At 42.3% G+C, this 19,998-nt stretch overlaps 2 protein-coding genes across 6 annotated transcripts in view; both read right to left on the reverse strand.

Moving 5' to 3' along the window:
• LOC146072531 (proto-oncogene Mas-like) overlaps positions 1-19,998 on the reverse strand; it is a 156,957-nt gene that overhangs the window by 82,647 nt on the left and 54,312 nt on the right. The gene's annotated exons all lie outside the window — the stretch shown is intronic.
• Positions 6,978-7,919, reverse strand: LOC146073018 (olfactory receptor 5AR1-like). Its single transcript, XM_083180193.1, has one exon. It carries the CDS (start codon positions 7,917-7,919, stop codon positions 6,978-6,980), a length of 942 nt encoding a protein of 313 aa, XP_083036319.1.

Raw genomic sequence — 19,998 nt, forward strand, 5'->3', positions numbered from 1 at the left:
TGGGTCATATTGGCCCATTTCACATTTTTCACATTTTCTCACGATTTCAATGTTAAAAAATATTTTAACATTGAAGCCTATGGAAAAATCGGGGGTATCGCGTCGGGACCAATGTTAATGGTCCCGACCGACGCGATGGCCCCGATATTTTACCTTTCCAGACACGATTTCAATGTTAAAATATTTTTTAACATTGAAGCCTATGTAAAAATCGGGGGCATCGCGTCGGTCGCGTCGGGACCAATGTTAATGGTCCCGACCGACGCGATGCCCCCGATATTGTGTCCTAGCCGGCAAAATGGACCTGATTTCAAAGGAAATCGGGTCCATCGTATGGATCGTGTACCTTAACTTAAAGGTACACGATCCATAAGATTGTGGCCGTGCTAGGAAACAAGTACCCATTGGAGATATATATATATATATATATACATAGATATAGCAGACGCAGTGGTCCAGCACAGCCACTTAAAAGTACATCTCCGGCGGGTACCCCCAGACAGCTCGAACAGCATAATAGACTTCAGGAACTGCAGCACTCCAGCACTTGAATAAACGTGATAACATTTATTTTAGCTTACAGCAACGTTTCAATACAAACAACTGTATTTTCCTCAGGCTAACTTAAGTGATTACAAGCACCAACCTTTATGTGGAACAACCAACGCTATGCCCGGTCTGTCAGCGCTCATTAGTGACGTCACACTTAACGAGCCGTCACCAGCTTCTCACAATATGGTAATGTATACTGACGGTTACCAAGGGTAACCAGCTCCCATCACCACATCAATATCACAAATATGAATAAAACACATACAAACATACAATACAGCTAAGAACACACACTATATGTATGCATGAATCCATTACATTACAATTATCAATAATATTACTAGATAAGTTTATCTCAAGGAATTATTCAATTACCTTCAATCTTCCATCCCACGAACATCCCCTCTTCGCCAACTATATCCATCAGCATTGGTGAAACTGAGATCACCTCCACCTACCAAACGCGCTGCCTCGGTGTCATCATTGACTCCTCCCTCTCTTTCACCCCCCACATCCGTGCTCTCTCACATTCTTGCCGCTTTCACCTCCGCAACATCTCGCGCATCAGACTATTCCTCTCCACAGACGCGACCAAAGTTCTCATTCACTCTCTTGTCATCTCCCGCCTTGACTACTGCAACATCCTTCTCTCTGGGCTACCTCTCGCCCGCCTCGCCCCTCTCCAATCCATTCTTAATGCTGCTGCTAGGCTCATCTTCCTTTCCTGCCGCTCCACCTCCGCCCTATGTCTATCTCTTCACTGGCTCCCCATTCCTTTCCGGGTTCTCTTTAAACTCCTCACCACCACCTACAAGGCACTCTCCTCCTCCACCGCTCCTTACCTCTCTTCACTGATCTCTATCCACACTCCCTCCCGTCCTCTTCGCTCCGCCGCCGACTGACCTCTCACCTAATCACTTCCTCCCACTCCCGTGTCCAAGATTTCTCTCGCGCTGCCCTCCTGCACTGGAACTACCTCCTGCCACCCAACAAGCTTTCTGATTCCCTTACCTCCTTCAAGCGCTCCCTCAAAACCCACTTCTTCTGACTGGCCTATCCCTCCTCCTCCTAACCTTTTTTGCTCATCCTATCCTGCCTACCCTGCCCCTACATCCGTTCCTACTTATCCTATTGTTTTTCGTTCATCAACCCACCTCCTTTTAGTTGTTAACTCTTTTGAGTAGGGCCCTCCTTCCTCATGTACTCACCCTACCTCTTTACCTCACCAGTGCTCCTGTCCTGTTCTTCCTTTCCTCTACTTCATCTTCAGTCCGACACCTACTTCAGAACTGATGCTGATTTTAGTTCTACCAGCTATACCCTATTTATGTTGTATTTTATCAACACACCCTGTACGTTACCTTGTAATTTGTTTTTTGTTTGCTATGTACGGCGCTGGGGACAGTTTGTGGCGCCTTATAAATAAACGTACTACTACTACTACCTTATCAAGACATTTCATTTACAAAACTATCAAAGACAGCAACAGAGAATAAAACAAATAAAAAGGGAAAAACCTGATACATCTTATTACTATACAATGAAACATTATTCAGTGCAAAAATGCTCCCAATCCCGATGCCTCATTTAAGCCTAGTGGGACTAGTGTATCTAGGCGTATAATCCACCTAGCCTCACATGGTAGTATCAATCGCCCCCTGTCACCTTCCCTGACCGATGCCACTATATGATCAATCATTCTCTATTTGACACTTGTTAATGTATGTCCTGACATAGCAAAATGGCGTGCTACCGGCTGTTGACTGACCCCTGTTGCCAAAGCAGATTTTATAGCAGATCGGTGTGCTGACATACGTTCTTTGAAAGAACGTTTGGTTTTCCAATGTAACGGAGTACACATGGGCATAAAATCTGATACACAATGAATTTTGTATTGCATAATAATGTGTGTCTGATCTTTAACGGTTTTCCAGACCTCGGGTGATAAAATATATCACCAGGAATTAGAAACTTACACGTGACACAAGTGCATCTCACACGCCCTAAGATCTTTCTTCTAGTTGTTACAGTATCAGCTGGTGTGTATGTTTTCACCAATGTATCCCTCAGACTTCTGGACCTTTTGTAGCATGGTACGAGTCGGTATTATTGTTATGGCAGCATTGCCATTTTGGTCTGTGTGCGGTGCCTCTGGTTACTCAGAGGTGCTGCTGCTGGTTTTTGCATCCTGCAGTACCTCTGTGTGGCCAGAGGTGCTGCTGTTTGGCCCTGCATGCAGGGTTGTGCTTTCTGAGGACAGTCCCAGCTGGTGTAATCAGCTGGGCTGTTCTCGGAGTGCTATACCCAGCTGCAGCACATGTGAGTAATTGTGGGCCTGTCTCCATGTGCTGCAGCTATTGGTCTGAGCTGCTTAAAAGAGGCATTGGCCCTGAGCTCAGGGCCTTTGATAGCTTTTGGTTTGTGAGCTTCATGTTTGTTTGCTAAGAGCTTCTTTTGCCATTATCCTGAATCCTTGTATCCTGAATCCTTGTATCCTGAGTCCATGTATCCTGAGTTCCTGAGTCAGTTATCTTGCTTTTGATTTCGTTTCTGTATGTATCCTGTACCTGTTCCTGAGTAAAGCAGTGAGTTCCATCCAGCCTGCCTCTGTCCGTCTGTGCCTCCAGCAATAATATTTCTGTCGTGCTGTCCTAGCAACTCCTAACAATTATTAAGTTTCAGGTCAGGGTCTGTTTTAATAACCGGCCAGTATTTTTTAGCAACTCGTAATATCTGGGCTATTGTTAGTATATGTGCTAACAAAAGGTAGGTGTTCTTCATTTGAGTCCTTCAAGATCTTATGTTTAGGGGACAGTAGATTACTTCTGTCTAGTGCAGTCACCGTGTTCCTTGACATATAAAAGATGGTTCTTTTGGTACCCACGTTTAATAAATGTATCTACCATCTCACTCATTTGTTCTTCAGCTTTAACCTTATTAGAGTTAATATGTTTAACTCTCATGAGTTGAGATCGCGGTAGACCTTGAATAATGCCCTTGGGGAGACAGCTCGATGCATGTAACAGATTATTTCTATCTATCTGTCTCTTTAGCAAAGATACTAGTGCTGAACCCTCTTTTACTTCTATGTGGACATCTAAGAAATTAATAGCACTTTTATTGGTCTCATAAGTGAATTTTATAGGGCTAAAACCCTCATTTTGTGTGTCAATCAGGTTTTTAAGGTCTTTAGGTGGGCCTTTCCAAAAAATCAGTAGATCGTCAATATAGCGGGCATACAATAGAATCCTACCCGCTATATTGACGTTGGAGAAGAATACTTCCTGTTCCACTTTAAACATATAAATGTTGACAAATGAGGGGGAGACTGCAGCCCCCATTGCGCACCCAACATTCTGTAAGTAGAACACATCTTTGTAAACAAAGACATTTTTGGTGAGTACAAGTCTCAACAGTTGAAACACCAATCCTATATAAGGACCACTATAATTGGAATTATCACTCAAGAATTGTTGTAATGCCAGCAGTCCTTCTTCCTGTGGAATCGCAGTATATAAACTGCTCACATCCACTGAAAACAGCCAAGTTCCTTCTCCTAACTTAGGAATCTGGCGCAATTTGTTGAGCAGGGACGTTATATCCAACAGATATTCCGGATGTTCCCAGATACATGGTTGTAAAATGCTGTTTATGTAGACTGATATCCATTGGAATAAAGAGTCCCTAGCAGACACTATGGGTCTGCTCGGTGGGTCCACTAGTGTATCTTCAGGGAGGTTTTTCAGAACCTCAGAAGGCTCAAAGAAAATGCCCAATTATTAGGCTTTTTTGCACAAATCCATTGGTGAAAACATATACCGTGGGGCCGAGAATCTATCATGGATTCTTTGAGTTTCCACCCGAAAACAGATATTTGTGTTATAAAAAACTGACATTAACATAGCAGGAAAAAAAAATCATAAAAATCCAGACTACTATATATATATATATATATATATATATATATATATATATATATATATATATATATATATATATATTACAAGAAATGGTACCCCAACCGCGCCCAAGATAATAACAGGAGCAGCAACTCTAATGGACCCCTGTTAGCCGGGTCCAGATAGGAAAATAGAGATATACAAAAGGTTTAGAGTGCGCTAAAGAAAACTCAACGGTTTAAAATTTATACATTTATTCCATAGTCTTCACAAAGACTTCAAGCTTTAAAAATACAGCAGGTCTGTTATTGGTACAGATGGTGTCGTAGGCCCAACGCGTTTCGTCAATAAATTGACTTCATCAGGGGCTTAGCGGACAATAAGTCAGCAAGACGTATAAACACTTTAGTAGGTTAAAGAATTACATACAGTATCCTTATATATATATATATATATATGACAAATAACCCTTTTTTTTCTCTCTTGGAGTATATAAAGTCCCATACATATCACACCAGAATACTCTTTAACTTAATTATTTAACAACCGCAATGTTACAGGAAACCCACTACAGAGTCTTGAACAGAGCTTATAGATCACAATCTCAGAGAATACATATGGTGGTGGAGGAATCAGGCTGCTGTCCTAAATGTTATGCGTCAAATGCATAATTTTTCCATAACTTTGGGAATGTGGCAAAATTCAGAGATTTTGGAATAAAATAGCTGTATTTTTTAATAATTTTTTTTAGCTATCTATATGACCAGACCCTCTAGCAATGCTATGTCTCCATTATATGCACTGGAATCTAGGACCGACTTATAAGTCAATTATTCCTCTACTATCCATTATATTAACGGTGGCTAGAAATCTTATTCTAGTACAATGGACTAATGAATCTCCACCCCTCCTCACTTCTGTTCAACAACTGTTCCTAAAAATCTTATATTATTATAGACGGGGATCATTAGTCGTTCATTTCTACAGACAATGGGGTTGAATTCCCCCTTAGAATAATAAAATCCTAAGCACATATCCAGAATAAGGCTTGGTAGAACTCAGGGCACTTAATACAAAATGGACATCCCTCTTGATATACGATTGGCATCACTTGTGTTAAACTATTTCATTGATAATAATGACATTTCAACATAAACGACTAGATTTTGTCATGTTGGGAGGTAAATATGGTATAAATTAAATGTAAACCAGTGGAGTATATTAGATTTAAGATAATTCTTTAATAATCGCTGTGTACTGTTTATAGCTCCACCTTATTGAGTGACAACTATTTTATAAAGGTTTCTTGTAGTGGAATAAAGGCAACGTACCAATATTACAACACACATAGAAAAATACAATCCACCTACAGTATCTTGTCATGCGCATGAATAACACTAGTATATACAGACTGGAACAGGAAATATGGGAGATAATGGTGTAACTGTGCACTGCCCGGGGGCCCAGAGTACAATATCCAGTACTTATGTAATATCTGGGCTCCTGTTTTTCTTATGAGACCACGTCCGCTCGCCACGCTTGCTGCGCTCGCCACACTATATAAAATCAACTCCATGCGTAGTTGGATAGTAGGGGTATGAAAAAATGGGGTGCATTTAACATGGGAGCCCAGATAATACATAAGTACCCAATATCCCCTGCATTATCCCCTAGGCTGTGCCTATGCATGTACAGTGATTGATAAGAATTTATAACTTTTATGTAAAATAAAAATGAAATAAAAACATACAACAGATACTTTCTTAGCATCCAATAAATCAGTGCACACTCTGTCCACTGCAGTATTTATAGAATACATGCTCAAAACCGTACTAGTAGCCAGTAAAACAGTGCTCTGTCCAATGTGCTGGAGATAGGTGCAAAATTAAAGAAAAATACTGAAAGAAAACCTATAGCTGGCCATCAAAACTGAATCCTTGACTGTGGATATTTATTTTTTTACCAGAAACTGCTTTGCCAACATTATGTGCAACTATTTTGTAGACATACCACATTGAATACATCACCAGTATGTTTCATGAAGGCCCCAACCTAATTTCATATAATCTCTCTGGATTTCACTCAATAAGGTCTCAGGCAGGGGTGGCTCCGGAGGTGGGGCAGCAGCACAGTTTTAAATTCAAATAGTGGAGCTACACCAAGACAGTCTGGAATGGCAGTTGGTGGCAGTTGCTTTGCTTCCCCTATTTGAATTTTGAACTTAACTGCAGCCCCTTTTTTGGAGCCTCCCCTGGTCCCAGACTTAACCTATAAGAAAAGTAAATAATTTTGGCATCCTGGACAGCATCAGTTCTATTTCCCCTATTTCTCTACCCTAAATGAATGCTCCCTGATCCATCCTTCTTCTTCATTTACCTCACTTCTACAGGTGCAGTGTTGACCCTTGTCTCAACACAAACTTTTATTTTGAGTCTCTACCAAACAATTTTTGTAACTGATTGGCTTCTTTATTAACTCTTTATGATGTCATTCTGTTGTTTGTAAAAAAGAAAAATCTAAAATTATTTAAAAAATCAACAAAATACTAGTACATTTCAACTTTGACACAGCTTGTTTTACATCTTGGTTTCTTAGGCTGTAGATGATGGGATTCAGCAATGGTATGACCACTGTGTAGAACAGAGACAGCACCCAGTCCTGGTTCACTGTGTATGCAGAATTTGGCCGTAAATACATGAAGAATACAGGGCAGTAGAACATGGCTACACAAGTAAAGTGAGAGATACAGGTGGAAAGAGACTTGCGCCGACCTCTGGAAGAGCCAATCCTCAATAATGGTAATAAAATAAAGACATACGATATCAGTATACATAGGAAAGAACCAACTTCAATAGAACCAGCAACAACAAATGCCAATATCTCATTAAGAAATGTATCTTTGCATGAAAGCTTTAAGATGGGGTTGCTATCGCAGTAGAAATGATTTATATGATGTGACCCACAGAATGGTAAGGTAAATGCAAAATATGTATGTATGAATGAGTTAAGAAATCCTACAGTGTAAACTGAACAGACAAGTTGATAACATCTTGCATGGCTGATAAGTGTTGTATAATACAAAGGCTTACATATGGCGGCGTACCGGTCATAGGCCATCACAGCAAGCAGCATCGCTTCAGAGCTTGCCAAGTCAATGAAAAGAAACATTTGTGTTGCACAAGCGGTGAAGGAAATTTTCTTGTTTACAGAGAGAATGTTGGCCATGGTGTTGGGTGTAATAGTTGTTGAATAGAACACGTCCACAAAGGATAAATTTATGAGGAAAAAGTACATTGGTGTTTGCAGAGCTGGAGTGACCCTAATTATCACAATGATCATAAGATTGCCGAGCAATGTTACCAGGTACACTGACAAGCAGAGGACAAAGAGAGGAAGCTGAAGGTTTGGGTCAGAGGAAAGACCAGCGAGAACAAACTCTGTCACAAGTGTTGTGTCATTTGGCTCCATTTGAGCCCTAACTTGTCATAATATTATCATTTACCCTTCATGATCCGTGCAGCAAAGACCCTATTCTGTACAATATAAAAGACCTATTCTGAGTAACATTTGAAGTAATGTCCAATAATAGCTTTGCATATTTCATCAGCGACCAACCTGCAGAAGGAAGATGAAAAAATAGTGACATTATATTTCCTGATTCTGTTAGTCAACAAGTAGGATCTATGGGTGAAAAGTAATAGGATGAGAGAATCAGAAAGTGAGAGATTTGGTAAGAAAGCTCTATTTTTATAAAAGCGGCAATCAATACACTACAAAATCAAACTGGTTTTGCAGTGTAAATGATTGCCGCTTTAAAAAAACTAGAACTTTCTTACCAAATCTCTCACTTTCTGATTCTCTCACCCTATTACAGTTCACCCTATGTTTCTGTGTATTTGGTCCTGATTCAGGCCTGATTGCATGGCTGCTAATTTGCACAGTGGCGAATATCGATACACTGCTCACTGCCCGCTCATAAGCTAGGCCATCCTGAAACTTTTTCTATACGCATGCCATTCTCAAGGTGATTTACAGGGAGTAGGCATCTGGAGGTGTAAACTGGCCTTTTAGTGGGAGTGCTAATAAAATCGCAGGCGCGCCTAGGAAAACACTGGTGGTGTCAGGGAAAATGCTAGGCGTGCCTAAGAGTTTTATGGGAGGGTGTGTGAGGTCAACTTCAGTGCGGATATGCCTTTTTCCATCGCACTGCTGAATAAGTCCCGGGCTACACGGCACCTGCAATGAATGATGGCCAGTGTAAACATAATTTCACGTTGAGCCTGTTATGATTGGACATATTTGCGTGGCTGTGGATGGATTTGTAGCCGTACACATAATACTAATAATATTTTTTTGCAAGGCAGGATATCACTCTAGTGGGGTGGTGGCTTAACTGAAGACTTCCCGGTGTCAGAAGCAGTCATAAATAAGTCCCTGCTGGTGAAGACTTACACTCTATGAGCCTTATTCAGATCTGAGCTCAGTACAAATTTGTTCGGAAAATGGGCAAAACCATGTGCACTGCAGGTGGGGCAGATGTAACATGAGCAGAGAGTTAAATTTGGATGGGGTGTGCTGAAATTGAAATCTAAATTGCAGTTCAAAAATAATGCAGCTAGTATATACCTTGCACAGAAACAAAATAACTCACATAAATCTAACTCTCTCTGCACATGTTACATCTGCCCCACCTGCAGTGCTCATGGTTTTGCCCATTTTCCGAACAAATTTGCACTGAGCTCAGATCTGAATAAGGCCCTATGAGGAAATGGAAGATGTTTATCACAAGATGTGGACTGTGAATGTAGACTTTAATTTGCCCTTTACAATAAACAACTCACATGCAGGAAAATATCCTCAGCACATCCATGTATGGACAGATGATATCAGACAGTTCCTCATCTATAAAATTACGTTCTGGCCAAATGTATTCAGAACAATTCCAGAAATTGGAGAGAGTTATTGGTGAGGATATTTTGAGAGATTTAAGTACCAAGGCTCATCAGATAAATACATTCTTAAATTGGCAGATTTATTGCAGTTTGTGACTTTCACTGCATTTAGTACAAAATACCACACTATCAGTGCTCTCAGTATATTTCTGTATTTCTTTATTTTTTTATTGCTAGGTACAGTCTGGCAATGATCTACCAAGAGATGCAGTGATATTGTTACTTTACTAATTGGGATCTTTAAATAGGGTGTGGATCAGTTGGTCTCCAGCAAGTTATTAGACAGCCATTAGGTAGACACCATTAGGTCGACATGCATTTAGGTTGACATGTGTCTAGGTCGACATGAGTCTAGGTCGACAGGGTCATTAGGTCGACAGTCAAAAGGTCGACATGGAATTTTCACAGTTTTTTTACCCGAATGTCGACACAGTCAACATGGACACAGGTTAAAGTGCACCGCGTCCACTCGCCATGCTTCAGGCTCATTGCCTCGCTACACTCGGCACACTATTTTATTCTCCCACCATGCCCTAGTGGATGGTAGGGCATGAAATACCGCCTGTCGGCACATGTCGGCTCAAAAAACTGTGAAAAACCCCATGTCGACCTTTTGGCTGTCGACCTAACCCATGTCGACCTAATGACCCTTTCGACCTAATCCATGTCGACCTAGACTCATGCCGACCTTCCTGCATGTTGCCCTAGACACGTCAATCTAAATGCATGTCGACCTAATGGTGTCTACGTAATGACTAACAACTTGCTGGTGACCCACTGACCGTATCCCTTTAAATATGTCTATATTCTTTGAATTAGAAATTTATCATTGTAAAGTACAGTGCTATAAGAATATATATTTATGCTAAATTAGTTCTACCTTACAGGGTTATGTACAAGTGGCACCGACGTACACCTTTGCAATATCTAAAATCAATGATCACAAAGGATAGATGAGAAAGTTTCTATGTACGATACTCACCATACACATAAAACTACAGATACTGTTATAATAAGCTGTGTGTAGGATAATAAAATTCAGCACGTCTGTACTTAGATGGGTATATAGTTACTAAATAAATACTGATTTGGACTGCAATAAGAATAACAGCACAATATTCATGATCATAATAACTTACATTTTTATTGTATTGTATGGTACCTAAATGAAGGCAAGAATGAATAATAACATACATAGAGTATGATTACCTGATTTGTACTGATGCCGGGCCGCTGTTAATAAATTACCTTTAATTTATCACTCGCCTTTATATTGTAATTCTTTCTACACGCAGTCTAGAGGGAGTCTACAGCTCCATAAGGATTTATCTTAATGAATCATTTCTAAGGGGCCAATTATAGTTATTGTGTGGTCCTTTGTCACAATTACAGTTAACAGACCCATTACATTTACAATCTGTATAGATAACTTACAATTACATAATCAGAACCTTTGAAGATATAGAGGGCCGGATTGGCCTGCCAGGATGCCAGACCAGTTGGTCTTACCCCATCAGTGGCCGCCGGACGCCCATAACCATCTGCTAGTGGCTGCCATGAATAGAGCTCAGCCTCGATTTGGGAGCATTAACGGCCAGCTTCTTCACATGCGCAGAAACTCATTGAAGCAGAAGAAACATGGCTGATGGGAAGCTGCTGCTCATGTGCAGCCAAATAATCTCCTCCTATAATTCTATGATGAGCGCGTCAGTCATCACTTTCAAACACAGCCTGTAACATGACAGGAGCTGATGCTGGTACTTTGGGGGTTATTATGGTTTACTCGCATTATAGCGAGTTCGGCCCCGTCCTGATGTTTAGGGGACTGCGCATGTGCATTTACTATTATGCACATGAGCAGCTCACCTTTGAGAATGACTTTGGCGACTTGCATAGCCGCCGAGCCAATCGCAAGGATCAGGGCAGACCAAGGGCAGAAGGCGAAGGGGACAGGGAATGCCCATGGGAATGCCCAGCATTTTATGGGTGTCCCCATGAAACCGCTTAGCATTACTATGGGTGCGTGGACAGGACGATGTCTGCTGGAAGCGGACGTCAGCCACCCAACCCCTGATTTTGTCCTAGCGCTCGCAAATAAAAGTCAGTTCCCACTGACTTTTATTTGCAAAGCTACAGTGGGAGAAATCAGTCGATGGTCGGTGACTGATATCTTCTTCAGCGGAGGCATGCGAGGGGGAAGTGTCTTCGTTACACATCCCCTTGCATGTTATTGAGGGGATTCAGTGGCAGGGGGGTATTCGGCGGGGCAGCGTCTAATATGCTCAGTAAGCTGCGATGTTTGCAGTTTACAGAGAAAACCAAAATTGGGCCCCTTCTCTTACTTCACTTTATATCTCTCCAAGCTTTGTTACATATCCCCCAATCTCTGTATAGGAATCAAGTTTACATCATGCTTTAGTAGTCCACAAGACACTGAGGAGTTGATTTATTAAGCTCGGTGAAGTGATAAACTGTCTGATTTTTATCACCGGCCAATCAGCTCCTACCTGTCATTTTTCAAACCAAGCCTATAACTTCACAGGTAGGAGCTGATTGGCCGGTGATAAAAACCAGACAGTTTATCACTTCACCGAGCTTAATAAATCTGCCCCTGAGGTAGAGGGTCTGTTTGTAATAGTGATGAGGTACCCACATACATGACAAGAAAAGAATACCCACCCACATACATGACAAGGGAAGAATAATTTGTATTATTTGATTCATTTCTTGGCTTTCAACTGCGTTCTTTAGTTTAAATGCACATTCACATTTTTCCCAAACTCCATAGCTGAGCATGCTCAAAATGTTATATTATCTCAAGGAAATTTGATGACGACATTGATCCAGTAATGATACAAATGAAAAATACAGTATTGCTTATTGGCCAATTCAGGAAGGAACTCTGTGCTGAGTGTGGGTCAGTGGCGTAACTGCTATGGGGCCAGGGTGCTTAGGGGGCCCAGCAGGTTATCCGCTGCACCCTCAAACCTTTAGTTACAGTATGCCACTGTCTGCCCCGTGTGTGGTATCCCGTGTATCTGGCTTCAGAACTGCCTACTGTGGAGAGAGTCGCAAGGTAGCTCTGCAGCGGTGTGACTGATGGGCTGGTGGACGCACTGTCTCTCAACTATCCCATTGACTCCCCACATCCTCCTCTGAGTGTGATCTGCAGCAGCAGTCCCGGTGAGTAAGCAGCACAGTCCACAGTCAGCCCTCTTCTGCACCGCTCTTTGTGCACATCGGGTTTCAAGGGGAGAAGGCCAGCGGTGGCAAGAAGGCGGGATGTTTGTGGTTTAAACCTTACAGCAACAGAGGCATAGTCTACTATAATTAACCCCAACACACAGCTCACTGCCATTTCCTCTTCGCAATGTTGGCTTCTCCTCAAAGTGAAGCAGAAGCATGCTGCAAGTCCCTATACTCCTCCACGGCCTCCAAGCTAATGATGACTCGGTCTCTCCCCTATGCTTGTCTCCATACCCCCCTCTGCCTGTCTCCATACCCCTCTATGCCTGTCTCCATACCCCCCTCTGCCTGTCTCCATGCCATCTCTGCGCCTGTCTCCATGTCATCTCTGCGCCTGTCTCCATGCCCCCTATGCCTGTCTCCATAGCCCCCTCTGCACCCGTCTCCATGTTCCCCACTGCCTCAGTCTTTCTCTACATACCTGCTGCCTCTCAGTCTGTCTCCATGTCACTGCTTTCACTCTCTCTATTTTTACTAATACTATGACTCATGTGCAACACTAGCCTGTGCAGTCATATGTCTTTTGAGCCATAACCACTGTAATGGAAACCTGGTTTGAGGGGCCCCCTAAACATCTTGCTATGGGGCCCACAAAGTTCTAGTTACGCCCCTGGTGTGGGTCACTCTCACTGATAATTTAATCAAACCACGCACATCATCATACCTCCCAACTGTCCCGATTACAGCAGGACAGTTCCGCTATATGTCCCACCTGCAGGCCGCAGTGTCCTGTGTGTGGGGGAAGATTGGAAGAGACTGTAATCACCACTGCTCTGCAAAGCATCTATTTTCTGAATCAATCACAGGTGATAAACAGACAATAACCACTAATGGGCCACATAATATGAAAGAGCAGACTCCCCTCTTTCAAATATGGGTAACCCAGGCTTGCCTACCCTCCCGGAATGGCCGGGAGGCTCCTTAAAATCGGGTCCGCCCCCAGGCCCCCCCAAGAAGGTGGGCAAGTCTCCCGCTTGCTGCCCAGAGCCCCTGCACCCCCTTTCCCTGCTAATTAAATTACCAGATTTTTCAGGTCTGCGGAGAGGGGGCGGGGTTTAATGACACGAGTAGCAGCATTTTGCGTCATTTAAGCCTTGCCCCCCTCTCCGCTGACCCGCGAATCACTGTAAGTACATTTTTCTGCCTGGCTTCATACTTAAGATAATATGATTGATGTGTGTGTGTGTGTGTGTGTGTGTGTATGTATGTACGTATGTATGTATGTATGTATATATATATATATATATATATATATATATATATATATATATATATATATATATATATAGCCACTCCAGATAGCGAGCACCAGCGGTCTTAGTCACCAAGAATTTATCACAACCACACAGGGTTTGCAAGCTTTCGGGCTTCCTTTATTCCAGCCCTTCGTCAGGCAACAATTACAAAAGCATAATGCACAATACAGATCTTAAATAGCAGTGTACATACCAGCGTGGTCAGACGCCGTCCTGGCCCGCAGCGTGTGCGTCCGCCGGAAGTGGAGGGCGCACCCTCGTCAATCCTCCCCGTCTCGCACCGCTGAGCGGTCGCCATGGCAACGTCAGACACAATCAGTCTCTTAAGCGCTGAAAGAATGCGCTGTGACTGTAAAACAAGTAAATAAGAATAAATATACAATACATACATAAAACAAACATATACAAAGCAGGATCAACCTGGAAAGAGCACAAACTCTATATACCTTAATCTCACATAGTTTTTTTAGTATTGTGAGAATGCAAATGAAAGCGGGGAAGGTTTATCCAAGCATAGGCCAATTGCCTAGGAGCAGTATAGAAGTGCACAGACTAATAGGGATATATATGTGACCTAATCTACAAATATACTCATATTTAAATGGTCATTAAGACCTTTGGGCTTGACTGTATCCAGCAGATAAATCCACTTAGATTCAAGGCGAAGGAGGCTTTTATGCCGGTCTCCACGCCTTTTATCCTCGGGCACATGATCAATTATGACATGCTTGAAATTAGCAAGACTATGTTTCATTTCATGAAAATGTCTGGCAAGGGGCTGATCCGATGTTTTTCTCCCCAGAGCTGCTCTTATAGTCGTCCGATGCATCGCCATCCTCTCCTTAAAGGGTCGGATGGTTTTGCCTATGTAGCATAAGCCACACGGGCATTTTACCATATACACTACATAGGGCGTACTACATGTCACAGCATGTCTGATCACGTACTTTTTTCCGGACTGAGGATGATAGAAGTTTTTTGTAGCAATCATATGTTGGCACGTAGTACAGCCAACACACTTAAAACACCCTGGCTCATGTCTACGTATTCTCTTGTCTACCAACATATGTTCACTAACATCACTATGTACCAGCCAGTCCCTCAAACTCTTTCCTTTTTTATAACACGGCATGATTTTAGCCTGTTTGAGTTTTTTTAGGTCATTGTCATTCCCTATAACTGGCCACAACTTATTACTCCAGTATTTTACATCTTGATGGGCAGTGTTGAAATTTTGCACCCAATGGATTCTTTCACCCGTATTCAAGGCTGCAGTTTTAGCTGGATTAACCAGAGCTTGTTCCCTGGTTACTTTAGCGACTTTCTTTCTGGCACCCTCCAAAATATTATCTGGGTACCCACGATTTTTGAATTTATCAGTCATACCATCAAAAGTCGTCTGTATTGCAGCCGGGTCACTGGTAATACGTTTTGCTCTCAGGTACTGAGAATAGGGGAGACTGCGGATGGTTGCAGGGGGGTGATAGCTATCTGCCCTAAGCAACATGTTCCTGTCAGTTTTCTTAGTGTACAATGAAGTACAAATCTTGTTATCAACAATCTTGATCAGGACATCCAAATATGCAATTTCTTCAAGATTCATCTGGAATGTGAACTTTATTGGACAATCTCTGCTATTGATGTCTAAGACTAATTTTTCAAAATCATCGGGACGTCCCCTCCATAACAGGAGGACATCATCGATGTACCTTTTATAAAAAATTATCCTGTCTCTCACTTCTCTATTAAAGAAAAACTCTTGCTCAATATCTACCATATAGGTATTAGCGTAAGCGGGGGCCACAGGGGATCCCATGGCACACCCGCTTACTTGGAGGTAGTACTTGTTGTTAAATAAAAAATAATTTTTTGTAAGTACTACCTCAAGCAGAGACAGAAAAAAATTCACTTCTGGTCCATCGTAAAGCGGATTGTCCAATATTAGTTTTTTTGCTGCCGCCAACCCTCCCTCGTGGGGGATGTTGGTGTAGAGGCTGGTGATGTCCAGGGTGCACAACCAGGTGCCATCTGGCACATCACCAACCTCCCGCAGCTTCAACAACAAATCTGTAGTGTCTCTCAAATAGGTATCCCCACTCTGTACACACGGCTGGAGAAAAGCATCCAGATACTGGGAAATGTTATTAAATAATCCACCCCGGGCGGATATTATTGGCCTGCCCGGGGGGTTCTCCAATCGCTTATGTATCTTTGGCAGTGTGTACAGAATGGGGACCCTTGGTTGAGACACTTTGAGGAAATCTCCCACTTGTTCCGAAATGTGCATCTCAAATACAGCACCATCAATAAGTTTAAACACATCAGTTTTATAACGGTCAGTGGGATCATTTTTCAATTCTAAGTAAACATTATTATCGGATAATTGCAGGTAAATCTCATTGCAATATTGGTGGACATTTTGCACAACCACCCCTCCCCCCTTGTCCGCAGACCTAATGACTATGTCACGATAGCCATTCAGGTCTTTAAGAGCCTGCCACTCAACTTTAGACAGGTTATTTCTTCTTGTAACTGACTGTTTCTGTGATTCCATTACTTGAGAGTCCAATGCTTTCAAATACCCCAGTATCGCCACATTGTGGGTTACAGGGTCAAAAGTCGACTTATTGCAAAATCGTTTAGATGGAAGTGTATTCACTACATTGACAGGGGTTATATCAGTTCTTTTCTCAAAGAATTCTCTTAGTTTAAGCTGTCGACCTAGATGGTATAAGTCTATCTTCCAATTAAGGCTGTTGAAGGGATTTGTTGGCACAAAACTTAACCCCTTGTTCAACACCTTAATCTCATTCTCTGTCAAAGTCCTGTCAGATAAGTTAAATACCTGATTTATTTGTTGCGTGTCTTTTTCTTTGTAGCCGCGGTATCGTTTGCCGCCTCTCCTGGTACGTTTCTGGGTCGACCTCTGCCACGTCGTGTGGTCACCCCTAAAGGGTGCTTGGCTCCAGCATAATTCTGGCGGGCAGAGTCATCACCTGAGGAGGAGGGAGCATCACTTGAATAATTATTGGCTTGGAAACGGCCTCTGCGCTGATTGAAATTTCTGGCATTGGATCTTGTATCTGCCTTGCCAGACAACCATCTGTACACCTGATGTTCAGAATAATCTCTATTCACAGTGTCTAGCTTCCTCTTTTTAAAAGCAACCAGTTCAGTTCTATAGGCCAACAATTGTGAATTTATTTTTTCCATCCAATCCTGCGTTTTATCTTGTAACAGGATTTTTTTATTCATTCCCTCAAACTCCTTAATTTTGTCACGTACTAGCTTTAATTCTCGGCCAGCTTCTTCCACTACAATGGTCATCAGATCTAGCGAGCATTTATTCAACACCGCGATCCATTTGCGACAAAATTCGCCATTGTGGCGACCAATCGTAGGTGCATTATTCACCCGGAAACCCCGGGGTATTTTTTTATCACGCACATAGTCAGACAATGTAATGCCATGCAACAAAAAGTCTATTTCCTTCTTTTTTAAACGCAATAATTGAAAATAAATATCATCTGCTGTAGCATCTCCCAAGGAATCAGCAAACTTTTCAGTAAACAGAATAGCTTCAGTTTCACTTTCAGACAGGCTCTTGGTCTCAAATAACGGCACCTGTGTCCAATCAAAACCACCAGCTTCATCCATAGCGTATATAGAGTAAGCAAAAGATATGTTGTAGACCAACACAGTTTTTCCCAGACTTAGCACAAGCAGGGATACGCTAGTGTGGTTTCAGCCTGGAAATCATGCACAAACAGTACACTGTATCTTAGTGTTGGAGGTGCTAAACTGTCTGAGTAGTGTCACAAACCGCAGTCTGTGTGTCCACACTACTAATACATACAAGTCCAGCAGACGAGCACCCTCCTTCCAACAGAGCAGCAGCCGCAGTGCTTCAGCCAATAAACAAATATAGCCACTCCAGATAGCGAGCACCAGCGGTCTTAGTCACCAAGAATTTATCACAACCACACAGGGTTTGCAAGCTTTCGGGCTTCCTTTATTCCAGCCCTTCGTCAGGCAACAATTACAAAAGCATAATGCACAATACAGATCTTAAATAGCAGTGTACATACCAGCGTGGTCAGACGCCGTCCTGGCCCGCAGCGTGTGCGTCCGCCGGAAGTGGAGGGCGCACCCTCGTCAATCCTCCCCGTCTCGCACCGCTGAGCGGTCGCCATGGCAACGTCAGACACAATCAGTCTCTTAAGCGCTGAAAGAATGCGCTGTGACTGTAAAACAAGTAAATAAGAATAAATATACAATACATACATAAAACAAACATATACAAAGCAGGATCAACCTGGAAAGAGCACAAACTCTATATACCTTAATCTCACATAGTTTTTTTAGTATTGTGAGAATGCAAATGAAAGCGGGGAAGGTTTATCCAAGCATAGGCCAATTGCCTAGGAGCAGTATAGAAGTGCACAGACTAATAGGGATATATATGTGACCTAATCTACAAATATACTCATATTTAAATGGTCATTAAGACCTTTGGGCTTGACTGTATCCAGCAGATAAATCCACTTAGATTCAAGGCGAAGGAGGCTTTTATGCCGGTCTCCACGCCTTTTATCCTCGGGCACATGATCAATTATGACATGCTTGAAATTAGCAAGACTATGTTTCATTTCATGAAAATGTCTGGCAAGGGGCTGATCCGATGTTTTTCCCCCCAGAGCTGCTCTTATAGTCGTCCGATGCATCGCCATCCTCTCCTTAAAGGGTCGAATGGTTTTGCCTATGTAGCATAAGCCACACGGGCATTTTACCATATACACTACATAGGGCGTACTACATGTCACAGCATGTCTGATCACGTACTTTTTTCCGGACTGAGGATGATAGAAGTTTTTTGTAGCAATCATATGTTGGCACGTAGTACAGCCAACACACTTAAAACACCCTGGCTCATGTCTACGTATTCTCTTGTCTACCAACATATGTTCACTAACATCACTATGTACCAGCCAGTCCCTCAAACTCTTTCCTTTTTTATAACACGGCATGATTTTAGCCTGTTTGAGTTTTTTTAGGTCATTGTCATTCCCTATAACTGGCCACAACTTATTACTCCAGTATTTTACATCTTGATGGGCAGTGTTGAAATTTTGCACCCAATGGATTCTTTCACCCGTATTCAAGGCTGCAGTTTTAGCTGGATTAACCAGAGCTTGTTCCCTGGTTACTTTAGCGACTTTCTTTCTGGCACCCTCCAAAATATTATCTGGGTACCCACGATTTTTGAATTTATCAGTCATACCATCAAAAGTCGTCTGTATTGCAGCCGGGTCACTGGTAATACGTTTTGCTCTCAGGTACTGAGAATAGGGGAGACTGCGGATGGTTGCAGGGGGGTGATAGCTATCTGCCCTAAGCAACATGTTCCTGTCAGTTTTCTTAGTGTACAATGAAGTACAAATCTTGTTATCAACAATCTTGATCAGGACATCCAAATATGCAATTTCTTCAAGATTCATCTGGAATGTGAACTTTATTGGACAATCTCTGCTATTGATGTCTAAGACTAATTTTTCAAAATCATCGGGACGTCCCCTCCATAACAGGAGGACATCATCGATGTACCTTTTATAAAAAATTATCCTGTCTCTCACTTCTCTATTAAAGAAAAACTCTTGCTCAATATCTACCATATAGGTATTAGCGTAAGCGGGGGCCACAGGGGATCCCATGGCACACCCGCTTACTTGGAGGTAGTACTTGTTGTTAAATAAAAAATAATTTTTTGTAAGTACTACCTCAAGCAGAGACAGAAAAAAATTCACTTCTGGTCCATCGTAAAGCGGATTGTCCAATATTAGTTTTTTTGCTGCCGCCAACCCTCCCTCGTGGGGGATGTTGGTGTAGAGGCTGGTGATGTCCAGGGTGCACAACCAGGTGCCATCTGGCACATCACCAACCTCCCGCAGCTTCAACAACAAATCTGTAGTGTCTCTCAAATAGGTATCCCCACTCTGTACACACGGCTGGAGAAAAGCATCCAGATACTGGGAAATGTTATTAAATAATCCACCCCGGGCGGATATTATTGGCCTGCCCGGGGGGTTCTCCAAT

The sequence above is a fragment of the Crinia signifera genome, chromosome 4 (genome assembly GCF_055691185.1).
Source record: "Crinia signifera chromosome 4, ASM5569118v1, whole genome shotgun sequence".
Classification (NCBI taxonomy): Eukaryota; Metazoa; Chordata; class Amphibia; order Anura; family Myobatrachidae; genus Crinia; species Crinia signifera.

What these genes read in the sequence shown, in the direction of transcription:
- LOC146073018 (XM_083180193.1), bottom strand. Translation starts at nt 7,919, where the DNA reads ATGGAGCCAAATGACACAACACTTGTGACAGAGTTTGTTCTCGCTGGT.